The sequence below is a fragment of the Rousettus aegyptiacus genome, unplaced genomic scaffold (genome assembly GCF_014176215.1).
Source record: "Rousettus aegyptiacus isolate mRouAeg1 unplaced genomic scaffold, mRouAeg1.p scaffold_m13_p_10, whole genome shotgun sequence".
In the NCBI taxonomy this organism is placed as follows: domain Eukaryota; kingdom Metazoa; phylum Chordata; class Mammalia; order Chiroptera; family Pteropodidae; genus Rousettus; species Rousettus aegyptiacus.
The window spans coordinates 82,003,154-82,031,003 of NW_023416285.1; the positions used below are offsets into that span (position 1 = coordinate 82,003,154).

The following is a 27,850-nucleotide window of genomic DNA, read 5'->3' on the forward strand; positions in this document are numbered from 1 at the left end:
TTTCGGGAAAGCAGGCTATATTTATTCAAAAACTCTATAAAAGGTTACAATATAAATCAAACAAAATTAGCTTTTATCACTAACTGAATTAAGTGACTCATATGTATCCAAATTCAGACCAAATCAAGACACAGAAAGGTTATTATATAGCCTAAGGAGCAAAAAGTAATAAACAAATTTCCTGCAATAAAGACACTACATAAATATACAAATTTATAGTTTTAACATAACACCAATTGGAAGTAGACATGTTGGCTTCCTTTCCCCAACATTAAAGTAGTAAATGTTTTATACTTGGTAAAAACACACATACTGAATAAAACTTTCAATCACATGTGATGTAGTCTAACTAAAGTGAGCCAAGTGAGAATGTAAGGTTTTCTCATGTGAAGATGGACATTTCAGAAAGAACCCAACTTGAAATAAATCCATTATCATATGTATTGCAAAGGTGACCCATAAAAATGTTTAGCATCTGTAATTGTATACAGAAAACAAATTGCCAAGAAACTATATCAGAATTTTACTGAGGGTATTATAGTGACCTGCCCGGAAGACAGATTACTAATTTGGGGGCTCAAATAGCAGAGATCAATGTAAATTAAATAACATAAGAGTTAAAAAATATACAACAGCAAGAGGTTAGAAAACTGAATACTGTGGAAAAGATTTATTAGTCTGTACAAGTTGGTTTTGATAAATTATTGACTACTGTTACAGTAAATTACCAAGTTTTCATTGCAACAGCATTTTCCCAAACACATCAAAATCTGGAAGCAATATGCTATTCTCAAATTGTCATTTAGTGTTCTTTTTCTCCCAACCCTCAAAACACAGACATAGGTTTTTGAGTACCATATAAGCCATTTACGTAAGTCATAAGGTAGAGATTCATAAACAATACGCAAGCTAATTGAGGTACCTGGACAAACACCACCAACATTTATGAAAAAAAGGTGTTGTTTTTAAAAGTGTTATGTACTAACATGAGCCACATAAATACACTATTAGTGTCCTTCCGTAACCAAAACAGGAAACCTTATTGCCATTGTGTTGAACATAACTAAAAATGCTAAACAAAGGATCATGAATCCAATGTACATATCACAGAATTAAAACTCTAGTTCAGCAACTCAGCTACTCATTGAAGTAAATTAAAAAGACCAAACTTCTTTAACATATCAATGCTATTTTAGAAGCATCATCAGAACAGATTTAATTATAAATTGGCCTGGACTATTATATCCTGTAAAGAGAATTTTGCTTAGTAGTAAAGGAGAATCTGTCAGCGAACATCTTAGGAAAGCTGTGGAATCATGCTTTGTTATTCTTGAAGAAATCTGCCAGCTTTGATGATACCTGTATATCTCCCAGGGGTTCTAGGAGTTCTACATACAAATTGATTCAGTAATTGATAGGAGTATTTAAGCAAAAAAGGAGACCAAAAGTAGAGCTTGTTATCAGTATATACTAGATAGGTGGATTTTTTTTTTAAATCACATGATACATGTAAATCATAAAATTGAATGTACTCATAAAGGTACACCTATTTTATGTTACATAAAAAACTGCAGATTGCAAACTGTGCATGCATACCAGAACATTTTACCTGGGAAAGCCGGTGAGTGGAATTTCTTGCAAATATTTACTGCCATGATACAAAACAAGTATGTGCAAACCGCAAGGTCCCTAAAATAGCAGTAAAGAGTTCATATACAGAAAGATGTCACTATCTGATCAAATATGCAAGAGGTGGCGTTTCCCAGAGTTTATAACAGAGAACAATAACCTCCACAGGCTCCTCCATGGCCTTCCTCCTTGTATGACAGTTTCACTCCTTTATTCTGGTTCTCACTTTCCCACAGTCCGGGTGTCTGAATGATCTTTTCAACAAGTTCCTCAAAGGCACATTGTACACCATCACAGGTTTTTGCACTTGCCTCTGAAATTCAAGGAGAGAGATCATAGCATATCCTTTTCTGGTAGTACTCCTATACTTTTTCGGGGAAACTATATGGCATAAATATCAGCTGACAATATATAAAGAGCCAAATCAACAAATTCCCCCCATAGGTTTAATATTAGTAAACTTACCCCAACTCTCAAAGTTGAGCTTTGTAAATTCTATCCATAAAGACAGTGATATGTATGCTCAAGATCTGTGACAGAACTGTAAATTATAAAGCCCTACTCAAATATTATGCCCAAGTTCTTGCCTTAATTTTTCAGTTAGAAAACTGAAAAATATTATGCCCAAGTTCTTGCCTTAATTTTTCAGTTAGAAAACTGAAAAATTAACCAGTATTCTTCCTATTTTATTGTAAAGAATCTGAGCTCCAGGTTAAACAATTAATCTGGCTGTTCCATGTGTGTAACAAGCAGCTACAGGGAGTTGGATAAATAATATACAACGATGGACACTGGTTCCATTTTACATCTATGCTCATGAAACTCATGTGGACACTTCGTCTTGCTCCCCAAGTCCACACTTTCTTAGAGATTACCTTTTTCACTGCCTGACATGACTGTTTTAGTCCTTCATCTTAAAATTCTTCTCTCCCATCTTATGATCTAGTTTTATGTTGAGAAAAAACAGAAGCAAGCTAGCAAGAACTACTGACAGTCCCACTAACAGATGTACCAACCTCCCTGCAGGTGTGCCCTCATGCTCTGCCTTCACTCCTGCTAAGATGGATGACCTACCTCTGCTGCTACCTCAGGCCATCCCCTTTCCTAGCCAGATCATGGGATCCCATCCCTTCTCATTCATGAAGGATCACATGTCCTCTCTCTTGGATATTACCAACCAGCTTAAAAGCCTGCCAAAGTTATTGTCCATCCTACTAATTAACCAACCAACTGGCCCTCCAGGCCACATGCTCTTCTAGCAGCCACCCAGTTTCACTATTCTTTCAAAGCAAAATTGTACAGTTATCTACACAAGCTGTTTCCATTTCATTATCTCACATTCTTTCTTTAAACTACTCTCATTAGGCCTTTGTTCCTACCACACCATTGAAACTATCTTGTCAAGTCCAAGGTCCTCACCTTAACTGACATCTTGCAGCATGTGACACATCCAATCACTCTGTTTCTTTAAATACTTTGTTCACCTGAATCCAGAACACTGAACACCCCTGGTATTTCCCCCTCATGGGCATGCCATTCGTTGCCTTATTTGCTGGCACCGCCTCTTACCGCTGACTTCTAATGGTTGCAGCACCCAGGGCTGGATCTTTAGCCCTTTTCTATCAAGTTTTTCCTGCAGTGATCACTCTGACCCCATGGCATTAAATGTTACCTAAATGCCAATGACCAGCGCGTCCACTGGTTATCTGAAAGACGGATCATTCTTATGCCTAAACAGAATTCTTGATTCCCTATTCCCCTACCTAAACCCATTCTTACCTCAATCTTCCCCATTCTTGTTAACGGCAGCACAATCCACCTAGTTTCCCATGCTGAAAACCTGGAGTTATCACTGATTCTTCTCTTTCTTTATTCTCCACACTCAATCTATCACCACCGCCTGTGGGCTTTACCATCAAAAGTATGTCCCGGATCTGCCAACTTTCCACCACTTGCCACTGCTGCTAGAGTCAGTCACCAGCATCTTTCATCTGGGCCATTGTGAAACAATAACTAGCCTGTTGCTTCTGCTTCTCATGGATCATTTTCCACACGAGGTCATTTTTTTTTTTTTTTTTTTTAAGAATATCAGATCATAGCACTATTCCCCTTGCTTGTTACTATGTGTAGAATAAAATCAATTTCTCGACTATACTTAACCTCAAGTCCAAAAGTGGCCCATGCTGTACTTGGCCAAACCCTGCTCTACCATGCTCCTGAAGTATTAATGTGCACACAAATCACATGAAGATCTTGTTAAAATGCAGATTCTGATTCATAAAATCTGGGTTAGGGCTCGTAATGAAGCATTTCTAGCAAGTTCCCTGGTGATGCCACTGCCACTGGCACACGGACTAGCAAGGTACCACCTCGGCACTGGGTGCCTGGCTTCACTGAATGCTGTTACGTACCAAAAGGAATGATTTCACTGTGTTCAGTACGACTTCATATAATGTGATTCCTCCCTTTTTTATACAGAGGAAAAATGAAGAACCTGATTCTACAGTTAGATTTCATAGCACAAGACAATCATGAACTAAATATATATTTTTTATGATTCATAAAGAGAAAAATTCAGTAAAAACTCCATTTTAAATTCCTCCAAGATAATGAGAGGATAAACATTCACACACCTACCTATAAATAACATGGAATGCTTTCGTGCAAATTTCAGGCCTTCATTTCTATCCACTTCACGGTTTTCCTAAAAAAAAAAAAAAAATGCAAAGATTAACAAAAGCTACCAAAATACAGAACCAAAATGCTAAGTGTCTAACTTCTTACCTTATCAATTTTATTTCCAACTAGCATGTTTACTATGTCATTTCTCGTGCAGTATGTTTCCAATTCATTTAACCAATTATCCAGTTTAACAAAGGTGTCTCTTCTTGTGACATCATAAACTGAAGTAAAAAGAGTCATTTATTAAGTAAGCATTAAAAATAAGAAGTGATGGCATTATATTTCTCATATGTAAATAAGAACTAACATTACTATATAGACAAGTTTTTATTCAGCCTCTGATGCTTAACAGTCGGTGTCTACTGATCCAGATGGAAGAAACAAGTGTTTAAGAAAACACATTTACAAGCTTTAATTTTATTAACACGCGCTGTGAAAGAAATGAAAGCATATCCTGTGTGATAACTGACAATTAATTTAGGCAAAACAACATCTATCTCCATTCATTAAAAAAAAAAAAAAAAAAAAAAAAGGTCTGTTCAAAAACCAAAGTGTTAGATTAAAATCTGGAGCAAAACACCAAAAAATTTTACATGAATTTAAACATCTATGAGCCTATTATTTTGTTTCTTACAAGAATCAGAATTTGCAACTTTGAAAAACTGTCTTCCTCTGTTATCACTTTCATCTTATTCTGAATTATAATAAAAACAATTGCAGTGTTTTATAAACGTAGGAGATGCCAAAACCCAAACAATAAGAATCATTGTCAAATTAACCAAAATAAAACCAAAGCCTCACAAGTCATATAAAAAAAATCTCCCTACAACTGATCAATATTCATTTTAAACTTTCACAGGAGCATTAAGAAAAAACACTTTCCAACAAATTACATTGAGAATCTATATTTGGTTTTTAAATTTTGTGTGATTATGAATCAGTAGTGTTACGTGCTTTGTGCTATTTTTCAGGACTGGTAAAACAGATTCCACTAAGCAATAGTCTTCTTCCTTTATAAACTGCAGCAAGTATATTAACATGCTGCTAACTGAAGATTAGTTTCTGGTACTACTCTAAAACAGACCAACTATATGTGGATTAATCCTCAATTATGTTCTCATCAACACGTGCTTTTAAACCAAATAAATTAGTCTGATCTTTATGTTTTAAATATTAGACAAAAGGCTGAAAATTTTTTTTCAAGTTTAAATATTCATTGATATTAAATAAAGTTAACACAATTTCAAGTTACATAAAAGTAGCCCTAGAGAAAAATAAAACAAAAATGTATTGACCTTCAGACAAGGAAAATCAAAAATTCCAGTAATAAATAATATTTTTTAACAGTATATTAAAGTAAAAACTTACCTAATATAACACCCTGTGCACCTCTATAATAACTGGGAGTTAATGTTCTGAACCTCTCTTGGCCAGCAGTGTCCTAAAAGTGACAATCAGTTACTATTAAATAAAACAAAGTACAAATAACAGACATTCAAAGAACTAATTTAAAAGTAGAAAGTCAAACAGCATTATTAAAAATATTAATGCACAAGCTCATTTAAAACTTGAAATTTAAATAAGATGTATTTTCTTACATTAAATAAAATTAAATACCAACTCATCTCTAGGAAAAGGCAACTAAGTACAGGTTATTCCACCGCTTTGGATTTAAGATTTTATCACACATAAAACCCATTTCATTGAAAGCCGTGGTTCTCAACTCTAGCTACAAAATGAAATTTCCTGGGAAATGAAAAATACCAGTGCCTGGATCCAATTGCCAAAGATTCTGATTTAACTGGTTTAAGGAACAACGTAAGTTTTAACATCTTACCAGATGATTCTAATATAAATTCAAGGCTGAGAACCACTAATTTAAAGAGAATTTTCAGGGGTGTCTTATTTTAAGGTAAGCAACTTTAGGTTAGACTTTTAAAAGTGTTGTCTATCTAAGTATCTCCTTTTGGGAAAATACATAAAACCCACCCACTCCTTATTCCTGATTGATGTAGCAGTGATGAACACAAGATGTTTAACTAGCTAGGAAATCTAAATTTCATGAGTAAGGGACCTTTTCTGTTTAATCACCAGTTTAACCCCAGTGCCTAGAGATAGCTAAAGATAGCTGTCCAACTTTTATTGAGAAAAAAGAAAGAAAAAATGAATTAACAAGTCTCTACTTCAGGGCCTGGTTCCTTCTGTCTCCTTTCTACCATTCTTGGACTATGACTTGAAGGTACGCACTTAAGACTTTGCAAAGCAAGAGTTGGCAATCTACTGCCTCTGCCCCACTACCTGTTTTATTTTATAAGGTTTTATTAAATTAAGTTTTACTGGAGCACAGCCAGAGCCATTCACTTACATACTGCCATATGGCCCACCTTGGTATTGTGCTAAATATTTACTATCAAGCCTTTTAAGAAAAAGTTTACAGCCTGCTAATGTAAAGTAACTTTTTCTGAAAAAAAAGTAAAGACATAATATCAAATGTCAACTTAACTGCTAGTCTCATAGTTGTAAATGTTGAGTTTAGCTAGGGGAAAACAGAAGCTTCTTTAGATATAAAAAGTGTTAATAACCTCTAAGATGTTTATAAGATTGGAGAGGAATTTTAAACCAGCAGTGATGGGATCAAGCAGTACCTAGTTGCTTAGCCTGGCCAAAGCAGAGGATGCTTTAAGAAAAGAACAACAGGAAGACAGTGTATGAGGTAATTTTTGACTCATAAGAGAAACAGGAAAATAGCTTTCAACTTAAACCACTCTGCGCATCCACGACTCTTCCACAGACAAGCCTGCTAAGTGCAGAACATCCTTGCTTCCGCGTTCTCACTGCTACAGAAACTGCCTCGACTTCTACCATGTTGAAGTGAAAAGTAACAAAATTAGAACAAAACTTTCCAAACAGATGGATTTATGAGATAAAAAAAATGATTTTTCTCTTTACCAAAATTCTCTTTGCCTCGGTTTCTTACAAAACCTGCCTCTGATATTTAAAATTATTCGATTGCATGGTTACTCAAAACAATATAAACTAAAGTGCACTTGCTATCTTAACGGGATTATAATTTTGGCAATATGAGTAGGTCAGGGCAAGGACCAAAATAAAATATTTTTGTCCCAAGATTTTTTGTTATAATGGGAAAAAAGTCATTCTATTTGCACAGTAAAAAAATCCATACTTTTATTTCCAGAACTAGTAGAAAGACTTGAATACAAATTTTGTTCCCTTTGGTCTTTATTGAGATCAATTTCAAAAACTGCTTTGATGAAATCTAACACAAAAATCAGAACTGTAATTCCTGTTAAAATATGCCTAAAACCCAATGTTTTAAAGGTACAGACTGTAATGAAAAAATGTTTTACTATTAAAATATTGCATGTGATTATACTTCACACATGAATATTTAATCAGGTCACTGTTTAAAGTCTTGAAATTTTCTGATTCACCTATAAAAATGTTTACATAGTTATAATTTGGGCAAAAAACCCTGTGCCATAGTAATGAACTATAAAATTTATATGTTTATAAACGTCAGAAGTTAGATTTCAGTAAGTGTAATGACATCTTTGTAATATAAAAGACATGAGCTTATTATCTTTTATCCTGTGGTCTTATTTTCTGATGGGAGATGAGAGAAGAGATTATTGAAGACAGAGATGTATAAAGGGTTAGAAAGGACCTAGAAAGGCAAAATAATAGAAAATGGAAGTGAGGGAAGGATACAGAGAAAAGTAACCTTAGAGGAGCTAAGTAGTTCATGACATGTATGTGGTACTTTCAGGAGGCAGTGGGGGCAGGGCTAAATCAATTATTCACTTGACTGATCCTAGAAGGTCTTCCTGGGTGGGAAAGGAACTGATTTTATTGATATAAATAAAACCACAAAAGAACTAGGGGAAACTATGGATTCATATATTTCTGATACTGAGTGAGAAGGTCTTGCTAAATATGATGACATCCAGGTGCCTTGAGAAAAGAACTGATCTGACCATATACTAAAACCTTAGTTTGGCAAGAAATCTCTCCTCTGACTCCCAACTCCCCAGACACACACACACACTCATCCTAAACAAGATGTGAAGACTGGAAAAGAGAAATACACGCGCGCACGCGCGCACACACACACACACACACACACACACACAGAACATTAACATATAATTGTCTTTAAGATTTAAAAGACAAAGTGGAACAAATTAGCATTTGACAAAAAGTTAATATTTTTAACATATAGATTTAATCGTGAAAAAGATGAATGCTAAAATAAAATGGGCAAAGTACATAAAAAGAAAATTCATTAAAAATTTAATCAATAAATGTTTTTTCAACCTGTTTCGTAAGTATCAATATTAAATCTTCACATTCTTTGAGCCAACATCCTACATCTAAGTATACATCCAAAGTAACTGGACAAGGGTACATAGGATGCACATATTAGACACACTTATAATTAGGATGCTCATTAGGGCACTGCTGATCTTCATGAAATACTAGTAACAACATAAATATCTTTCACTAAGGGTTGACTAAATTAAGATATAGCCATAAGATGGAATATAGGTGGCCACTTAAGCTGATGTACCTCTACATTCATTGATACATAAAAATGTACAGTGTGCAAAGTGTGTGTGGTGAAAAACATAAGACAGAATCCTTTTCTTTGAAAAACTGCACACATATGTTCAGCAGTATGCATACTAGGCAAAGACTAGTGTTAACTAAAATGTAGACATTGATTAGAGATGAATTTTTTTCTCTATTTGTTACTGTTCCAATGATCCTTTTTAAAAATATGCCTGTATCATCCTTATAGTCAGGAGGAAACCTCTCTTCTTTAAAAAATATTTATAGGCTTATGATAAAGATGTCACTTCAAAACTACCTGCCAGCCTTATTAGGCGGGAATTATAAAGTTAACAAACCACCTCTTGTATGAAAGAGCTCACAGCAACCCCCAAGCCTTAGACCCTACTCTGATCTATATCTTTCACAAAGCAGTGCCAGGGGCAGAAACAGGTGACAAACCAACCACAAAAAGCATATGGAAAACAGGCCCGCCTTTTGTACAAAAAGCAGCCAACATTCTTAAACTATTCAATGTATTTTACTATGGCCTAATCCAACATTTTTAAACTTTCTGTTAGGCATTACTGTTCTGATTGATATTGAATAAATTTTGGGGGACAGGCAAATAGGCCACCAATCATGTAAAGTAGTGTATGTTAGAAAAAAATTAACAGGAAAATATTAGACACACTTATGTAAGTACTTGTTATTTGGAATAAAATGTTTGTTAGGAATAGTGTGCCATTCCGAGAATGCCAGGAAGATGGATGAGATCGTACAAGACATGAATACTTGTGGTTTCAAGCTGTAACTGATGCCCAGATAGCACTTAATATTTAACTACCATCTTGAAGTATGTCTCAGTTTGATGACTGCTGACCAGTTCTAACATTATTTATTATGTTATAAAAATATATTTATATAATTACCATAGAAATTGAACATAAAACAGTATATTTTTATAAATTACATGTTACATATTTAATATATTAGTAATCATATTTAGATACACAGACATGATAGAAAGAAAATGAAAAGGAAAGAAATGAAAGAAAGAAAGAAAGAAAGAGAAAAAAATGAGCAAAGAAAAGAAAAAAGTAAAGAAAAGAAGATGGAGACAGGCAGACAAATATAGACACGTGGGTGTTTTTGACAGCAAATGCTACCTATTCGCCATTACCATAAAGAGGTCTAGTTAGTAGAGCAATGTGATCAGAATGGTTGGGTCCACAGGCAAATGAAAAAAAGCCAGTAAAGACTAGGCATCAGTGTTAAAAAATAAATCCAAAGTTGGCAAACACAAATTTTATAAATATTTATACTAACAAACGTGAAAAACAAGTTTTTTCCCTAAGTATCTCTTTATCTCCTTTCCCCCAACAACTTCCTTTAGTGTTAGTTCAGTCTAAGTTGTCTTTTTAAAACTTTAAAGAAACATGTTCAATAACAATGATTCTCTCTGGCAGGCAAGATGATTTTTTTTTTTTTTTTTGAGACCCTGTTATGGTTTTAAATATTCTGAAGGGATGATATATTTTTCAAATTTAAATACAATAGGTCTGTACCTAATTACCCAATTTTAAGATATTAACTATTTCTTATTCTTTAATCAACATCAAATCTCCTAAGTTATTCGATGTGAATTGTTTGTTTACCTCTAGAACACTACATACATCAATTTCTACTTCTTTAAAAAGTATGAGTTTAATATTTATACAAATACATTTTAAAAATTCTTACCCATATTGCAAGTTTAGCCTTATTGCCATCCACTGAAATTGTTTTCACCTTAAAGTCAACACCTTGAAAAAACAAAAATTTTGATAAGAATCCCAGTTAAGATATAGTTTTAAAATCAATTACCAAGAAAACCAAAAAAAGAGAAAAGCCACATTATCAAATGCCCAACTTCACACCCCAAGTTCTTAAGAGTTATGGATGTGAAGATTAAAAAAAACAAAGTGCTATTAAAGTTCAGCAGCTTCGGATTTAATCAGGATAAATGAAAACCAGATGCTTGTAGAGTTCGAACACTCACCTATTGGTACTTCTTGAAAAAAATAAAAATTTTATTGAAAAAACAACATTCAATGTAAGGCCACTGGTGATTGACTATGCACATTAAAAGCCAAGAGCTAGAATTCACAGTACTAATGGAGAGAAGAGTACGTACGTATGGATGACAGCGGATGGGGACAATTTTCAGGGGCTCCCTAAGCATCTACACACTATCATCGAGAGTACTGCCCACAGACCCCCCAACTCAGATTGAGTGTAGGCAACTTGGAGGACTAATAAAATATAAAAGGGCCACTCACTACTTGTCTTATGGATTCTTTGCTTTGTTTTTATCCTATAAAACTATTAGTTTCATATAACCTTATCAAAGATCTTGCTACTGCACAATTTCAAAATGAGAATTCACATACAACATTTGTGCTCTACTCTCTAAGAATGTTCATAAGAGGGGTGCTCAAAGTTCTGTGAAACTCTTCTATTAGTACTAATTTATGTAAAAAGAAGTTATAAGAAGTCACATAAGGTTTTAGTACAGCAACCTCCCTAAAAAAAACCTCTCCCTTTCCAGGAAAAGGAGTTGACACATGCCATCTGGCTTAAATGAACAGTAACTGCCCACATGTCTTTAAAGAGTATCAAAAATAATATACAGTCTACCCCACTGGCCAGAGGGAAAACATTAACTCAAGAAGCTTGGAAAGAAACTTTCAAAAGATCTTATTAGCTTGTCACAATTAATTCAGAAAAGCCGCAGCTAAGATGAACAGCACCCTCATATACTAAATTCTTAGAACACCTGTAACCAACACGGAAATGTATCAGTAATTCTTGCCTGATTTCTGGCGATCCATTACATATACAAATTAGGTAATAAAAACACATTTCAAAATGTGCATTATATCAAGCCTCCTGTATGCCAAAGATTAAAAAAAGTTTGTTTTTTTGGGCTAGAGTGATAAGGCGTTGATAAAGTCATGCCTAGAATGACAGGCAACGGTGGTTAAAGACAGTGCCAATTACACAGTCAAAAGAAAACCTAAGTATAAATATTTTTGCAGCCAAAAATACAAGAAAAAGTCCATTAAGTAATCTTGTATTCACCAGGTCTAGATAAAAAAAAAAAATGTTATGCCACACTACATAAAAATATGAAATCATTTATATATTGCTTTAGAAAACAAAACAAAGAAAATTTAGATGAGGAAAATAGTTCTGACTCAGTAAGGATACAAAATGAAGGTCACTGTTAGAAATTACACAGCAACCGTTTGTCATACGTATTCCATAGTTAAATTCCCAAGGCTTTTCAGAGTAAAGAACTTTTTTTCCTTAACAACCCCAGATAGTACAATCAAGAACAAACTGGCCTTTTGCCAGCTACCAGCTAATTACTCTGCCCTTGAAAAGAAACTCACTGTTCCCAGAATGGTTGTTTCCCCCCCCTGCCCCAATCTCCTTCTCTTTCACAATTTCCTGTTTTTGCCTGTTTGTGGACAGTCTAACGACTGTCTCGGTCATATGTGTAATTTGCATGTCCATAACTGTCTTCAAGTTATTCTCCTACATCAGATCTGAAAGTCACCGAGAATACCCTCAGGAAACACTGCTCACGGAAGTCCTACCTTCCAAGCCAACAGGCACAGGTGGCCTGAAAGGGCATCTCATCCGGACGTAGACTCAAGGCCCCATTCGTCTTCCCTTATTTCCTCTGGTGACTCTCACGTGCTGACACTCGGCTTTTTAGCTCTCATGTGCTCAAACTGCTTCGTCACCAAGCCTGGTTCTTCTGTTTTGCAGGTGACTGTTAAAGTGTTTTCACTGGTGGCAGCAGTGGAAATCTTTTTGATAAATTTAAACTCACCAGCTTCTTACCAGATCTAACTATCCTTTCAAACTCCTCATGTGGAGAGGAGGAGCTTGTAATAGAAGCAGAATGTCTAGAAAAAAACACTCTGGTGTTTCTCTTCTACTCTACTACAACACTGTCTACTATTGTAACCAAATATGTGGTTGTTTTTCCCACAACAAGCAATTCACCAACTTTCCGGGAACACCAGCTGCGTGTCCTACAATTCAATCCAGTTCTGATACTATACCTAGAGTTAGAGTCAGACCCCACAGAGTAAGTCCTTGGTCCCACAAGGCCGCCATTTGAAATGCCAATCGCAAATCCAAGTTGTCACCAGTGCTTTTGACAAAATGGCTGTGAATCTGAGATTCCCATGATCCCCTCCTCGATTTGATTAATTTGTGATATCAGCTCACAGAACTCAGGGAAACAGTTTATTTACTAAATTACCATTTTTATTTTAAGAGGATACAACTTAGGAACAGCCAGATGGAAGAGATGCACAGGGCGAGGGGCACAGAGCTTCCACGCCCTCTCCAAGCATGCCATCCTCCCAGAATCTCCACGCATTTGCCAACATGGAAGACTTTCCCCTCAGATAAAGAACAAAACAAGGATGCCTACGGTCACCGCTTCTATTCTACAGGGTACTGGAAGTTCTAGCCAGAATAATTAGGAAAGGAAAAGGAAACAAAAGAGAGAAGTTAAATTATGTCTGTTCCAAATACTCATATCTAGAAAATCCAATGATTCTATTCCATTCATACACATAAAAGAACTGAAGAACTAATATATGAATTCAGTAAAGTTGTAGGGTACAAAATCAATACTCAAAAATCAGTTGCATGTCTATAAATTAGCAATAAAGACTTCAAAGAGAGGATTTAAAAAAAAAATCCCATTTATGGTAACATCAAAAACAAATAAAATACTGAGGAATAAATTTAGCCAAGGAAGTTTAACACTTACACACTGAAAACTACAAACACTGTTGAAAGAAACTAAAGGAGACAAAAATAAGTAGAAAGACATGCTATGTTCATGAGTTGAAGACTTAGTATTGTTAAGATACAACACTACTCAAAGCAATCTACAGATTCAACACAATCCCTGTAAAAACTCCAACAGCATTTTTACAGAAATGTTAATGAACTGGCTTTCAGACTCCACCTACGGATGGGAGCTGGCTGTCAGGGGACCCAACCTTGTGATTAGAAGTTTGGAACTTTTAGTCCCACCCCCCAGCTCTGGCGGGAGAAGGGCTGGAGCTTCACTCAGTCAACAATGGCCAATGATTTAATTAATCAAGTCCAAAGAAGGGGGCTGGAAGAGCTTCCAGGCTGGTGAGCACGAGGAAGGGAGGCGTACTTGGAGAGGGCATGGAAGCTCCGCCCCTCCCCACACCTGGCCCTGTGCATCTCCTCCATATGCCTTTCCTGAGTTATATCCTTTTATAATAAACCAGTGATTAGTAAGTAAAATCTCTGAGTTCTGTGAGCTGCTCTAGCACATTAATTGAATCAGAGGAGGGACTCCAGGGAACCTCTGATTGACAGCCAGCCAGTCAGAAGCGCAGGTGACAACATGGGACTTCAACTGGCATCTGAAGTGGGGGTTTGGGGTGAAGAAAGTGGCAGTCTGATAGGACTGACTCCTTACCCTGTGGGATCTAATGCTATCTCCACTTAGATCATGTCAGAATTGATCCAGCTGGTGGCATGGGAAACCCCCCTTCACATGAATTGGAATTGGGTCCAGGAACTCAAAAGAAATGGATAAACAAAATGAGGCATACACATAGAATGGAACATTATTCAGCCATAAAATGGAATGAAATTCTTACATATATTACTATATGGATGAACCATAAACACATTTTAAGTGAAACACTGTACTTATATGAGGTACTCAAAATACACAAATTCACAGAGATAGAAAACAGAATAAACGTTACCAGAGACTGAGAGGAGAGTGGAGTGGGAGTCATTTTTAAGTGGTACAGAGTTTCTGCATGAGGTGATGAAAAGGTTCTAAAAATGAATAGTGGTGATGGTTATAAAACCCTATGAATGTACTTAATGCCAATGAAGTGCACATTTAAAAATGGTTAAATGGTAAATTTTATGTTATGTATTTTATATTTTACCACATAAAAAATAAATAAATAGGTATCTGGAGTCTATATCTATTAAAGAACTTGAATTCACAATTTTTTTTTCAAAGAAAAAAAAAACAAAAACAAAAACTCCAGTGCCAGAATGAATTCTACTAAACATTTAAATAATCCATTCTAAACAAACTCTTCCAAGAATTTAAGATGAATACTTCCCTCCATCATTCTGAGTTCTACATTACCCTGATACCAACACCAGACAGACACTGCAATTAAAAAAAACTACAGAATAATATCCTCCATGAACACAGATGAAAATCCTAAATAAAAAATTAAAAATACATATAAAGATGTACAAAATATTTATAAAAGAATACACATCACAACCAAGTGGGGTTATCCCAGAAATTAATTATATTGAAAAAATATTGAAAAAAATCAATGTGGACTCCATTAAACTAAAAAGAAACTTTACAAGATCAACTCGACAAATGCAGAAAAAGCAATAAACAAAATTCAACATGCGTTCCTAATAAAACCTTTAGCAAACTAAGAACGAAAGTCAACTTCTTTAATCTGATAAATATGAAAAATTTACAGTTAACATGTACAGCTAATAGTTAACACTGAATGTTTCCCCCTTAATATCAGGAACAAAAAACGGGTATCAGCTTTCATGACTTGTATTCAACAATGTACCGAAGATTTTTAGCCATAGTAGTAAGACAAGAAATAAAAGGCATCCAGATTGGAAAGGAAGGGTAGAAATCCCATGGATTTTACAGGCGTTAAAAAAAAAAAAAAAAAAAAAAAAAAATCTCCTAGAGCAAGTAAGTTTAGCAAGGTTGGAGGTTATAAAATAAATATTTTTAAAAATCAACTTTATTTCTATATATTAACAACCAAGGGAAATTGAAAAAAGATCTAAATATCATTTTACATAAAAATCTATGAAATACATACGGCTGAATTTAGCAAAAGATGTGAAAGACCTGTCACAAAACACCTGAAAGAAATTTTAAAAGATATAGATCAATGGAAAGATGTAACTTATTCAGTGATCACAAGATTCAGTATTAAGAGGTCAATTTTCCCTCAAATTGACCTAAACCTGATTCAAAATGAAATACAGACCTAATGTAACACACAAAAGTGTAAAATTTCCAGAAGAAAACATAGAAAATCACTGCAACCTTCTGTTAGACAAAAATACACACTGAAATCATCATCCATAAAAGAAGAAAATAATAAATTGGATTTCATCAAAATAAAAAAGTTCTGCTCTTAGAAATACATTGTTAATGACAAGAGGAGCCACCGACTGGGAGGAAAATATTTGTAAAGCATAAATCATCTAATAAGAGACTGATACGCAGAATATAATAAAGAACTCTCAAAATTCAACGAGAAAAGAAGAAACCCAATTAAGTGTCTGAAAGGACACTTCACTCACACACATATACTTGTGATGTGTGTATGTACCTACATGTGTATATGTCATATAAGCACTTTAAAAGATACTCAACATCATTAGTCATTAGAGAATGCATATCAACGACATATTAATACACTCGTATAAGAATTGTTAAAATTTAAAAGGCTTATCATACTAAGTATAACAGGATGTGGAAGAACAGGAACTCTTATACTGCTGGTGGGAATGTAAAATGATACTTTGTTAAAACACGGCCAAACTTTTCCAAGGTTAAACATGCATTTGCCATACAACCCATAAAAATGAAAATATTCAGCAAACTCGTCAAGTTGTAATCACCCAAAACTATAAACAACCCAAATGTCTTACAATGGAATGAATGGATAAACTGATTCTAAAACGTCCATACAATGGAATACAACTCAACAACAACACAAAAACTCCTGAGGTGCAACTTGGATGTCGCTCAAAGGCATATATGCTAAGTGAAAAAACTCAGTCTACATTGTCCCATTTACATGACAGTCTCAGAAAAACAAAACTGTAGCAACAAAGACCAATCAGAGGTTGCCAGGGGTCAGAGGCAGAGGAAAAATGTGGCTAACAAGGAACAGCACTGCACTAGGTACTTTTTCGGGATGATGGAACTATTTGGCATCCCAACTGTGGTAGTAATATGACCATACACATGTGTTATAATTGATATTTTAAATTCGAATAACTGTATGCCAAAAACAGGTCAATTTTACTATATGATTTTTAAAATATTGTTATCAACTCATATGCTAGCAACAAAACAGGTCAAAAATATTTTCTGAAAGAATTATCAGAGAACATGTTATTATAAAATTCCTGCTTCTTTTCTATTTAAGATTTACTTGGATGCTCCATGGACTTTTAAAGTAATGAGTTTTTTATTCAAAAAAAGTCGTTGATGGTATTATTCTATTTCTCAATGCCTTATTCGTGTCTTTTGGATCTATATAATTATGAAAGAGATATAATGAATCTCCTGATATAATTATTTTAATCAAATTCTTCTCTTATAGACAGATTCTGCTTATTGTTTATATATATAGCCTCCATATTTGGTACCTACTTGTTTATGACTGTTATGGTGCTTTGTTAATTTACTAGACTTTTCATCACTACATAATATCCTATTTTATTCTGTCTAGTGTATAAACTTTAAATTCCACCCTAACTTATATTACATCACCATCTCTGCTTTTGTATTGTTTGCATTTGCCTGGCTCATCCCTTTATTTTAGATCTTTATTTGTTTTAAGCACTCTTCAACTCCATCTGACATCAGAATTGGACCTATTCACACTTAACTTACTGATATATTTCATTATGTTGCTTCTCTTGTTTAACATCTTTGACATTCTGTTCAAATCTGTGTTTGATCCTTCTTATTGCTGAATTGCATTACTGTGATATGATTAAAAGAAAACCAAGTTAGAAATTATGAGGCTCAGTTTAGCCTGAGGTCCTTCACTAAAGTCTAGATCGGTAAGTTTAACTTATCAAGAAACATATAAATTCTTGCTTTATGAACTTTTTCAGTGTGTGTGTGTGGGGGGTGGATGTTTAGAGGACAGCAAGGAATGGGGCATCAAAACAGACACTATAAAGGTCTTAAGTATCCAACGGAGAACAAAATTATGAGTTATAAATTATGAATTAAATCTCCAAATCTGAGTTTACAAACAATTTAAAAAGTTTTAACACTAAATGTGATAAGTGCTCTGATACCCAAGAGGAATTATTTCCAATAAATAACAAATAAAACAACAACAAAGAGGGCCTGTAAATTAAGAATCGCATTCCTAAGTCAAAGATTTTAAATGTTCAAACTGAAAATTCAAACATAACACACACAAATCAAAGCATAGTAAAACCTGTTCTCAGAGTACATCTTTATTAAAGAATAAGACTAAAATACAAAAAGTTACTCATCTTAAGAAACTAACAAACCAAAAGAAAAGTAGAAAGGCAAGAGAAAAAGCAATTCCTCAAACAATAAAAGATACGTTCCTTAGAAAACGACTAAAATAAAATATACAAGTTTAGAAACGAGAGAAGAGCATAAGCACAGATAATGAAGAGTTTAAAAGAATACTATGTGCAACTAACTTAAGAGAAAAGTTGAGATGCTTTCCAAGTAACACCCAAAATGGTTTTAAGAGAGTGAAAGCCAGAAGAATTTAGAATGGTAAAGAAAACAGGTACAGACAGATTCACAGGTGAAATGTAACCTTTAAAGAACACATAATTCCAGTCCTATTGAAGCTAGAAAAGACAACTTATAAAGATGGAAAGCTCCTTTGTTTTATAAACCAGTACAACTTTAATACCAAATCCTGATTTTTAAAAAATACAAAAAAGCAAAGAACATCTGTATAAAAATAGACATAGTCAACAGAATCCAGAAATGTCAAACAATATCAGTGAAGACTTATTGAGAAAAGCAACATTTCAGTATTTAAAAAGTCTAACAACCATTAATGCCAAAAGGGCATACGAAAAAAACCCCACCTTTCTTAAGAAAACCTCTACGTAAAATAGAAAAAAGGAACTACTTAAATATGAAGCTTTTGCCATTTGCACTATTCTAAATAAAGAAATGCCATTTTTATCACTTTATTCTAATTGTTTATTTGAATGAAATTATATAAGTTATATTTTTCTTTGAATTGTCCCTTATTTCCAAATATTTTTAACAAGTTTATATTATGGAGTCAAACAAGTATAAACTCACACTACTTTCCGTGTTAATTAAATTATCTTTGATAAGTAAGCCTAAACCATAAGGTAACTTATGGAAGGAACAGATTTGGTCTCTGCCCTTAGAAGCCTAATTGGTAATATGAGGGCACGGTCATGGGTATTTTTTAAAAGCTGACCAAGGAAGTGATAAGAATCACCGATAAAAGCCATCAACCAATAACAAGCAAAATTTGTCTAGCTTTAGTGGAATGACCCTTGAAAAACAATCCTCAAAAAACATTTTCGTATATTTTCACAATTATGTCTTACAGATTAAGAAATAGGTTCTGAGCCTGTCTTAAGTAGAGAACTAGTTTCAAATTTTGTTTTTTAATTTGAAAAAACTTTTACTTAAAGCATCTTATAGTCAATGACTACCTAAAACAGATTTTAAAAACTTGAAAATAAAGCAAATTTTACCTATTTAATCAAATTACATAAAGTTAGTACAATTACTTCCACGAGGGTCTATTCTCAATGCTTAAATTTCAACCAGTTCTACCTATGCAGTTGATTATGTACCTCGGCTAAGTACCTGATTAAGTACCATTACGTGGCCTCGCCATAGCAGAAAAAGAAATCCAATACCTTTTTATTAATATTTCCAAGTAATGAAAAACCTGGTCAAAAAAATTCTTGCGATTTTGTGTGTTCATTTTTATGTTGGAAATGTTATCTTGAATTATATCTTTAAATAATTTGTTGTGTTTCATTATGTTCCTTCTGAGACTCACATGGATATGTTGGAGCTCTTCTTCTGATTTCCATATCTACCTATTTCTAACACTTTTGTTCATTTTGGTAAATTTTACCCACTTGGTCCATTTCTAGCTTCTATGTCCTTTACTGTGTTTTCCAAGTCTCATTGGTCCTTGTGATCCTTCCAACTGCGCCTTCATTTCAGTTTTGGTTTTATTTTATTATCTTACTTGTTTTTCTTTCTACTCAATAACCTTACGCTGCATTTTCTCATATAGTTGCACTATCTCTTCCCTTCATCTTCTTTACAGCAATATTTTTTCTGGTGGGTATTTTTGATTTCTCCTTTGTATTTCTGTTTCTTTCTGATTCTTTTTGATTCTTGAATGGTGGTAGTGGCCTTGAGCTAGATTCCTTTTGATTTCCCATCTTTGAAGGAGATAAGGTTTTCCTGAACTAGCTATTCATAAGAGGGTCATGCAGAAAACCAGAGTGGCTCCAGCTCTGGGCCACCTATACTTTTTCTTGATTCAGGGTTTTACAAGATATCGTTTAGTTTTTTTCACTTCTCACCAGCCAGTGGAGACGAGCAGCCTGGAGGTCTGTCACAATGCAAAGGCACAGCTCCTCCCCTATTGCTACAAACACAATAGCAAAAGTAGCTTACTTGTGTAAGTCCTTGTTTGGCTTCATCTCCCCAAATTCTCACAATCAAACCAAGTGCAGAGAAACTCCTAGCATTCGCTTAAGAAACTGATTTTGCTTTTGCAAACAAGGGATTTGGGTTTTTCACCTCAGAGTGGGCCTCTCAACTTTATAAAGCATCTCTTGCTGGTGCCAAGCTCTGCAGCTGAGGCATCTTCACTCTACCTTCTCCCCACGCACAGCCTGTTTAAACAAACCTCCACTGCTTTTGGCAGCAATTCCATCTATTTCGTGGCCTGGGGTTTTAGCTGTTTTAGTTTTTCCCCTCTCTTTGTTGTTATTGGCTAACTGCCAGAAAACAAAAGAAGAAATGCCAACTTTAAAGTACCATCTTCAAAACCTAAATCTAACAATTATCTTTAAAGAATATTTTCTACAAGACAAATTTAAGTATCTCATTTGGGGTACAAATTTATGTATATTCTCATCAGTATACCACAATCTTAGTATTTGTTTTTAAAGCAAAGCCTTTTTAGTAATAAGGCCAACACATGATCTGTCATTCTGCAAGTCCCCAGATTCTATTTCCGCTTGAAATGAAGGTAGATAGCAATATATTATAACATAAGATCATTCTCTTAATAAAACTTTAACTCTAGGCAAGTTTATTTTCCTGCCAGTTACTATTCTTCTACTCCTCTTTATCTACTACTAAGCATGTTATGAGCAAAATAAACTCTTACACTTTTTTTTAAAGAAGCAAATAACATACCAAAGCCAAATTAAAATGGATGAGTTACTACTGTTTTACATAATTCCCTTTCACACAATAGAGTAAATCTGTAAATGTTGTACATGTCACACAAAAGCTAAGTAATGCCTGATATAATTTATTAAATATTTAGAGGCATTATGAGTTCATGTTGATAGAAAGAAACCAAGAACTCTTCCTCACCGAATTCTAAATAAGAAATGTAAACAGAATAATGGATTTTAAAAATCATCTGACAACCACCATAGCTGGAATGACAGGATAACACTTTGCAGTGGAGAAACCTGGCATTTTGCACCTTAAGTAACCAAAGTCCCATCACTGCTAATGGTGCAAATATACACCATGCTCAGAGAAGCACTTTTGCGAAATTCCTGCTAAAAATGCATAACCTGAATCTAACCATGAGGACACATTGGGCAAATGTAATCGAAGGATATTCTATAAAACCAATTAATATATACTCTGCAAAAATGTCAAGGTTATGAAAGACAAAGGAAGACTGAAGAATTGTTCAGATTAAAAGAGAGAAAGAGAAATGACAGCTAAATTCAATGTGCGATCCTGGACCAAAAACAATTATTTTTCTTTATATAAGATATTAGTGGGACAATTGATGAAATTTTTCTGTTTACAGCAGAAATACATCCACGTTCACTTAGGAAAAACACAATAGTCAGAGATTAAAGACGTGATGTCTACAACTTACTCTCAAACAATTTGAAAAAAACAAGAACTGTGTGTATGTAGAGAGAATGATAAAGCAAATTTGATAGATATTAACATTTAGGGAATTTGAGTGGGATATACAGGAATTCTTTGCACTATTTTTACAACTTTTTTTAAAGTATGAAATTAAAAAGAGAAAGGGAAAAAAACAGACCACAATAAATAAAAATAAAGCCAGTTAAGAAAAAGTATTGTCCTTAATATTAATGCTCGAATCATTTTTACTACATTCTAGTCATCAAATCATGGAATTTTAGAGCTGGAAGAAAAATGTATTCTCTCTCACCAAAATGGCTCAATTTACAGATGAAGGCAATGAAGTTAAATGCCTTGCTCAAGATCACAACCAATTTAAGGCAGAGCCCAAACTACCCTGCTGACTCAGCTCTTCCAACTCCTGCAAGTTGTCTCTTCACACCTGTACACTGCCATCTAATCCCCAAATATGACACCAGAATATTTAGCTCTATCATCTCATATACTCTAAAAAGCTGGTGAGGCAAACCACTCTCAGAAAACCTAAATTTCATTTTTAAACCACTATTAGGCTTTCTAAATTTCATTTTTAAAAGGCATTTCGGCATCGCTGCTCCTAACAATCTTTAATAATACTGATGAGTATGCTGAATATGCCGGATACTACAGCAAATGCTAAAAGGACAAAATTAACATATTCTATTGTTAGGTGATACCATTAGTCCCAATATAATAGAGATCAAGTCTGTATTATTCATCATTATAACCCCACCTCTTAGGACATTGCCTGGCATACAATAAATGTTCAGATAACTGGATGCTGCTAAATAAAAGACAATCCATAGTACAGGAAAGAAACTGTGTTTGCAGATAATCATAACACCCACAGTATTAACAAACTGCCATGAGACAACAGCTAAGGAAGTTAACTTTGCTTGGTAAGATCTACTAAGGCCTCAGAAATTTAATGACACCAAAGTTAAGCTGTGCAAGACAAATGAGATTTCAACAGACATGGAAGCGACGGGGTGATGAGAGGAGGGTGAGGGAGTTAGATTTAACAGCCTAAAGGCAAGGAACTGCCCGGAGTTTCTATTAAAATTTTAAACATAGACTTACCTATTGTTGCTGCAAGTTCTGGGTCAAAAGTGTCATCTGTGAACCTCAAGAGCAGGCTACAAGAGAGGTTAAAAAGACAGATTAGAAATTTGTCTTTTCAATTATTTGATAAATGTGATCATGACTGTTATATTTTGTCACAAATTAGATGCATCTAAGAATAGTTGATGTAGGACTGTTCCCAAAACAGTGCCTCAGTGCAGGTATCTACAGAGGAATTAATTATTGGAAAGGCACTTAAAGACTCCCCAAAACAAAGCAGTTTACTAGAAAACATATTCCTCCCTATGCTCCCCTATACAATTCCAATTCCCCAAGTGTGAAAAGGTTTATGCTTTTTTTTTTTTAAACTGTTATATCCTTTGAGAAAATATTACTAACATGTCATGTTTTAACATGAATGAAAGGGGGGAAATACGTCTCTTAGACTGCAACAAATCATTATTTTTTCAATCTGATGTGTAATCCACTCTGAATTCAAGTGAAAACAGAGAGGTGTCTAGCATTTGTAACATGCAGAATGACTACCTAAGTGGGACAAAAAGATAAACTATTAAAGAGTAAAGATAAAAGATCACACGATGATCAGAGTATACTCTGGCAAATGCTTCGCAGGGTGTGTGAAATTACGAAAGCAATAGGCAGCTACTGAAGGCTTTTAAAGAAAGAAATGGCAAGTACAGCTCTACATTTTGAAAAGTTAATGCCAGCAAAAAAAAAAAAAAAAAAAAATGCAGGAGAATCCACAGAAGACAACTGCCATGGTTATGGTGAGAGATTAATGAAGGCCTTAACCTAGGAAACAGTAACGAAACTAAAAAGGGGTGAAATGAAAGCAAAAGACACCAGAAAAGTACTCTAAGATTTTGCATCTCCCAGAATTATTTTATTTAATATGAAGCGGAAGTGCCAGCTATTCGAAGCTCTTCAAAAATAAAATCTAAGCTTGTGTTAAAGTCCTACATTTATAAAATGAATCAATCTTCTCTCACATTATCTTCTAAAAGTTGGATAAGACTGTTCTAGTGACCTGTTTGCATTAATAAAGTCAAGGCAATAGCTATCAGATGTCTGAGTTGCAGAAAAGTATTTCTATAGGTTGTAATTACTGCTGTTAGTTTTTTGTTTGCTTGTTTTTGTCCAAAGTATACTGCAAAACATAGTGGCCTCCTGAGAGTTCCCAAACCCAGTATCACTGATAATATTTGAAGGATTAATTCACCTTTCCTTGGTTTTGCGTTCTTGTGTTTACCATAAAACCAGCACCACAAAAAGTAAAACAGAAGAGTCAAACTGTAGATTTTTCTACTTAACACTGAGCCCACTTTTTTTATTTTTATTTACTTTCAACTTGAGTTAGGTAAGAGTACTAAGAAGAATCTTAAAAGACTAATTTTTCTTCTCTCCCCAACAGAAAACTTTAAATTAATAAAGTGAAAATTTCACTAAAAATTTCAGTCACCCATAATTTAAGAACAGAAAAGGTATGTATCTACACTTGGTCATTTCAGAAAACATCATTACAAAAACATAGGTTAACATAACCTTATATAGTAGTAACAACAAACCTAAATAATAATAAAAATAACAATAGTATAGACTATTATTTACTGAACATTGACAATGTGCCAAACACTGAGCCAAGGGTTTTTCTTACATAATTGTTAACCCTCACCACAACCCTTGTCATCAATGATACTTTGTCAGGAAAAGCGGGGAATGTATGGTGCAAAGCAACATATTTCAATGCAGGCTCAGTGTAAGTCAGCAGATCTTAGCCAGGGGATACACTAGTTGCTCAAAATGTATTCTAAATTCTACACATGCATTTTTCTAGGCAGAGTCCACTTTTCTATTGGATAGTGAAAGGAATCCACAAACTGAAAATGATTAAGAATCACTGCTCTAAAGGATGTATATTTAAACTTCCATATTTTCAAAGTTAAAAGTGCAAAATACTCTCCATGAAGAGCTATAGATGGAAGGAGTAACTACCACCATTCTCCTAAGAGGAGACCAAATTTATAATAAACAGTGTGATTATAACTAATCTGCATTTATTAATTTACACGATATGAGACAAAAAGATTGAGGCTAAAGGGACATAGGAGGGACAGCAATTCACTTAATAAAAGATCTCTATAATTCCTTCCAGTTTCTGAAACACTTTGCAACTTCTTCACCATGGAATCAAAGAATCTTATACATTTAACATTAAATTGGATGTGTCTACCACCATGCTGCCCTGAACAAACCCGATCCTGTCTGATCTTGGAAGCTAAGCAGAGTTGGGCCTGGTTAGTACTTGGATGGGAGACCACCTAGGAAGACCAGGTGCTGTAGGTGTAAAAAATAAAAAAAATAAAAAAATAAGGAATTGTAAACTGACGAGGTCCTTGCACGAGGTGAACCAAGGGTTGCCCCTCCTTAAAAAAATCAAAATTAAAAAAAAAAAAGACAATAAATAGGATCTGAGAGATTTCTACTGCAACCTCATTTTTCAAAAGAAGAAATGAAAGTCCAGAGTGGTCAAGTACCGCACACACAACTAGCAGCACTCGTTTTGTAATCTCGATCTCCTGGTTGCTAACACACATGCTCATTACACTTTAAGAGTGTGAAATAAACTGAAAAATAACCCACTAGTTAAGATATCTTTTGTTGTGCAATGATTTCGCAACACAAATGACATCTCAGTTTCACTAATTCTAGATCTAGAAAGAAATAGTAATAAAATACTGGTTAGAACAACCCTTTAAGATTATATTCATATTGTTTTTGTACTAACTCACCTTAAAAAGCATACACTTCTATTTTAGTAGTCATTTATTCTCTTCAGATCCAGAAGATACGTACTCTGGGTTATTTTCTATACTTTATTACATTTACAATAACGTATATTTAGCTAGAAAAATAAGCCAACTTTCTCTTTAAATGAAATCTTTCCTTGAAACAGATAAAGGTGTTAAAATTTTGCAACGATCACAGTCACACAACTGGAAGCCCACAGCGTTTCATTAATTTATTTCTTGTTATGTACAAATCCCTTACTCCAATATACCCAGAGAACATTAAATGAGGAAAACTAAGAAAAAAAAGTCATACTTTTAAAATATATAAAATTTCATATAACATATTACAGAATGAGATTTCGAATCCTTAAGCATCTAAAAAAATTAAGACTTTATGAAGTCATTTTAAAGATAAGTTATCAGGAGCTACAGCTAAAATGCAAAATTGTTTTCACCTTCTAGAATACGAATATTGTTTAAAGATCATGATAGCCTATAACCTACTCATAATATGCGTAACTTCACCCGGAGAACTTTGTTCTAAGACCTGGACGAAATCACTACCCTCTTACTACACCCACTGGGCTCTACGTCTTACCTTATACGCAACTCTATTATCAATATTATTTCACCCAAGAAAGAAAAGGCACAATGCCACTTTTATCTTTTTACTTCTTTTTGAGGTAGCAGAATGAGAACAATTACTCATATTTTCAAAGGTGGTCCACAGCTTAAACTCTAGCACCTTAGACCAAAGTGAACTATTCAAGTGGAAGACCAACAAGTTCTTTCACAGCTGACTTACATAAACAAAACAAAACCATAAAAAGCAACGGCAATAGGGTGCACCAAAATAGGCCAGGAATGTGATCTTAGGAATGTCATGAACTTCCAGTATAGAATATTACGTATTTAGAAAAAGCCCGACAGAAACCCCAAAGTGACCACTCTGAACTAGCGGGATGACAGCTCGCCTGAACCCCGAGGCTCCGAGACGAGGCTTCGCCCTCGGCCCGACTTGGGCTCCAACCTGCCCGCCACGCCCTATGCTCTCCCGCAGGAAACCGGCCGGCCAAGTGGCGGCCCTTCGAATTCCTTTTTTTTTTTTTTTTTTTCCTTGTAGCGACAGGAGGGAAAACCACCCGGGAGACTTGGGCCTGGCAGAGGCCGTGAAGCAGACCAGTGCGGGGGGCAAGGACGGCAGGACCGCGCGGCGGAGAGGCCGGGAGCGCGCGAGCGGAGCCCGCCCCAGGTCGGCCCGCGCCCGGCCGCCGCCGTTTACCGTTCTCGTCGCGGCCCGGGAGACCGCGGCCGCCGAGGCAGAAGGAGCCCCGCCGCTCCATCACCGCTCGCAGACCCGCCTCACCTGGACTTGCCCACGCCACTCTCGCCAATGATGAGGATCTTCAGGGTGGTCAGCACGTCCTCGTCCATCCTGACCCTGCTCGGCTCCAAGCCCAGCCGCCCCGGTCTGACTCGCAATTCTTTCCCAGGGAGAGCGGCTCGCGCATGCGCGCAGCTCGGCGACTGCCACCTTTTTACACGGCTTGTTTAGGTTGCAGAAGCCCCGGACTCCCCATTTCCGCCTTAAGGTAGCTCTGCGTCTGCGCAAACCCAGAGTCTCAGACGTCTTTCCGGGGAGCGCTTCTGCCTTTGCGCAAGCGCAATGGGGAGAGCCGCGTGTGATTTCAGAGTTAGCAGGCTGGTGCTCCTCCCGGTCCCTGACCTCCCTCCCTATGCTCATGGTGTATTTGGAGAGGCGCTGAGTTAATGAAATCTTCCCTGTGCATACTACCGAAATTTGCAAATCCCTCCAACATTTTCTATACTTCTTTGCATTATTTAATGCATAGCGCCACCCTCCAATATACTAGATATTTTACCACTTTATTATTCGTTCACTGTGTAATCCCCGAAGAGAAGCTTCTTCATAAAAGCAAGGATTTTTGTCCGTTTGATTTGTTATTACCTATATGTCTAGAATAGTTCCTGGAATGTAATACATGCTAAATAAATATTTGTTGAGGAAATTAATCTAATGAAAGTT

The 27,850-nt window shown here is 35.2% G+C and overlaps 1 protein-coding gene and 1 pseudogene across 1 annotated transcript; one reads left to right on the forward strand and one right to left on the reverse strand.

Moving 5' to 3' along the window:
• Positions 1 to 27,364, reverse strand: RAB18 (RAB18, member RAS oncogene family). The gene is made up of 7 exons (XM_016160784.2): positions 27,170 to 27,364; positions 23,012 to 23,067; positions 10,624 to 10,685; positions 5,680 to 5,752; positions 4,414 to 4,532; positions 4,267 to 4,333; positions 1 to 1,942 (listed from the first exon to the last, which is right to left on the reverse strand). Exons 1-7 carry the CDS (start codon positions 27,235 to 27,237, stop codon positions 1,770 to 1,772), a joined length of 618 nt encoding a protein of 205 aa, XP_016016270.1. The 5' UTR covers positions 27,238 to 27,364; the 3' UTR covers positions 1 to 1,769.
• Positions 25,239 to 25,357, forward strand: LOC118608972 (annotated as a pseudogene).
• Positions 27,365 to 27,850: the final 486 nt, after the last annotated feature.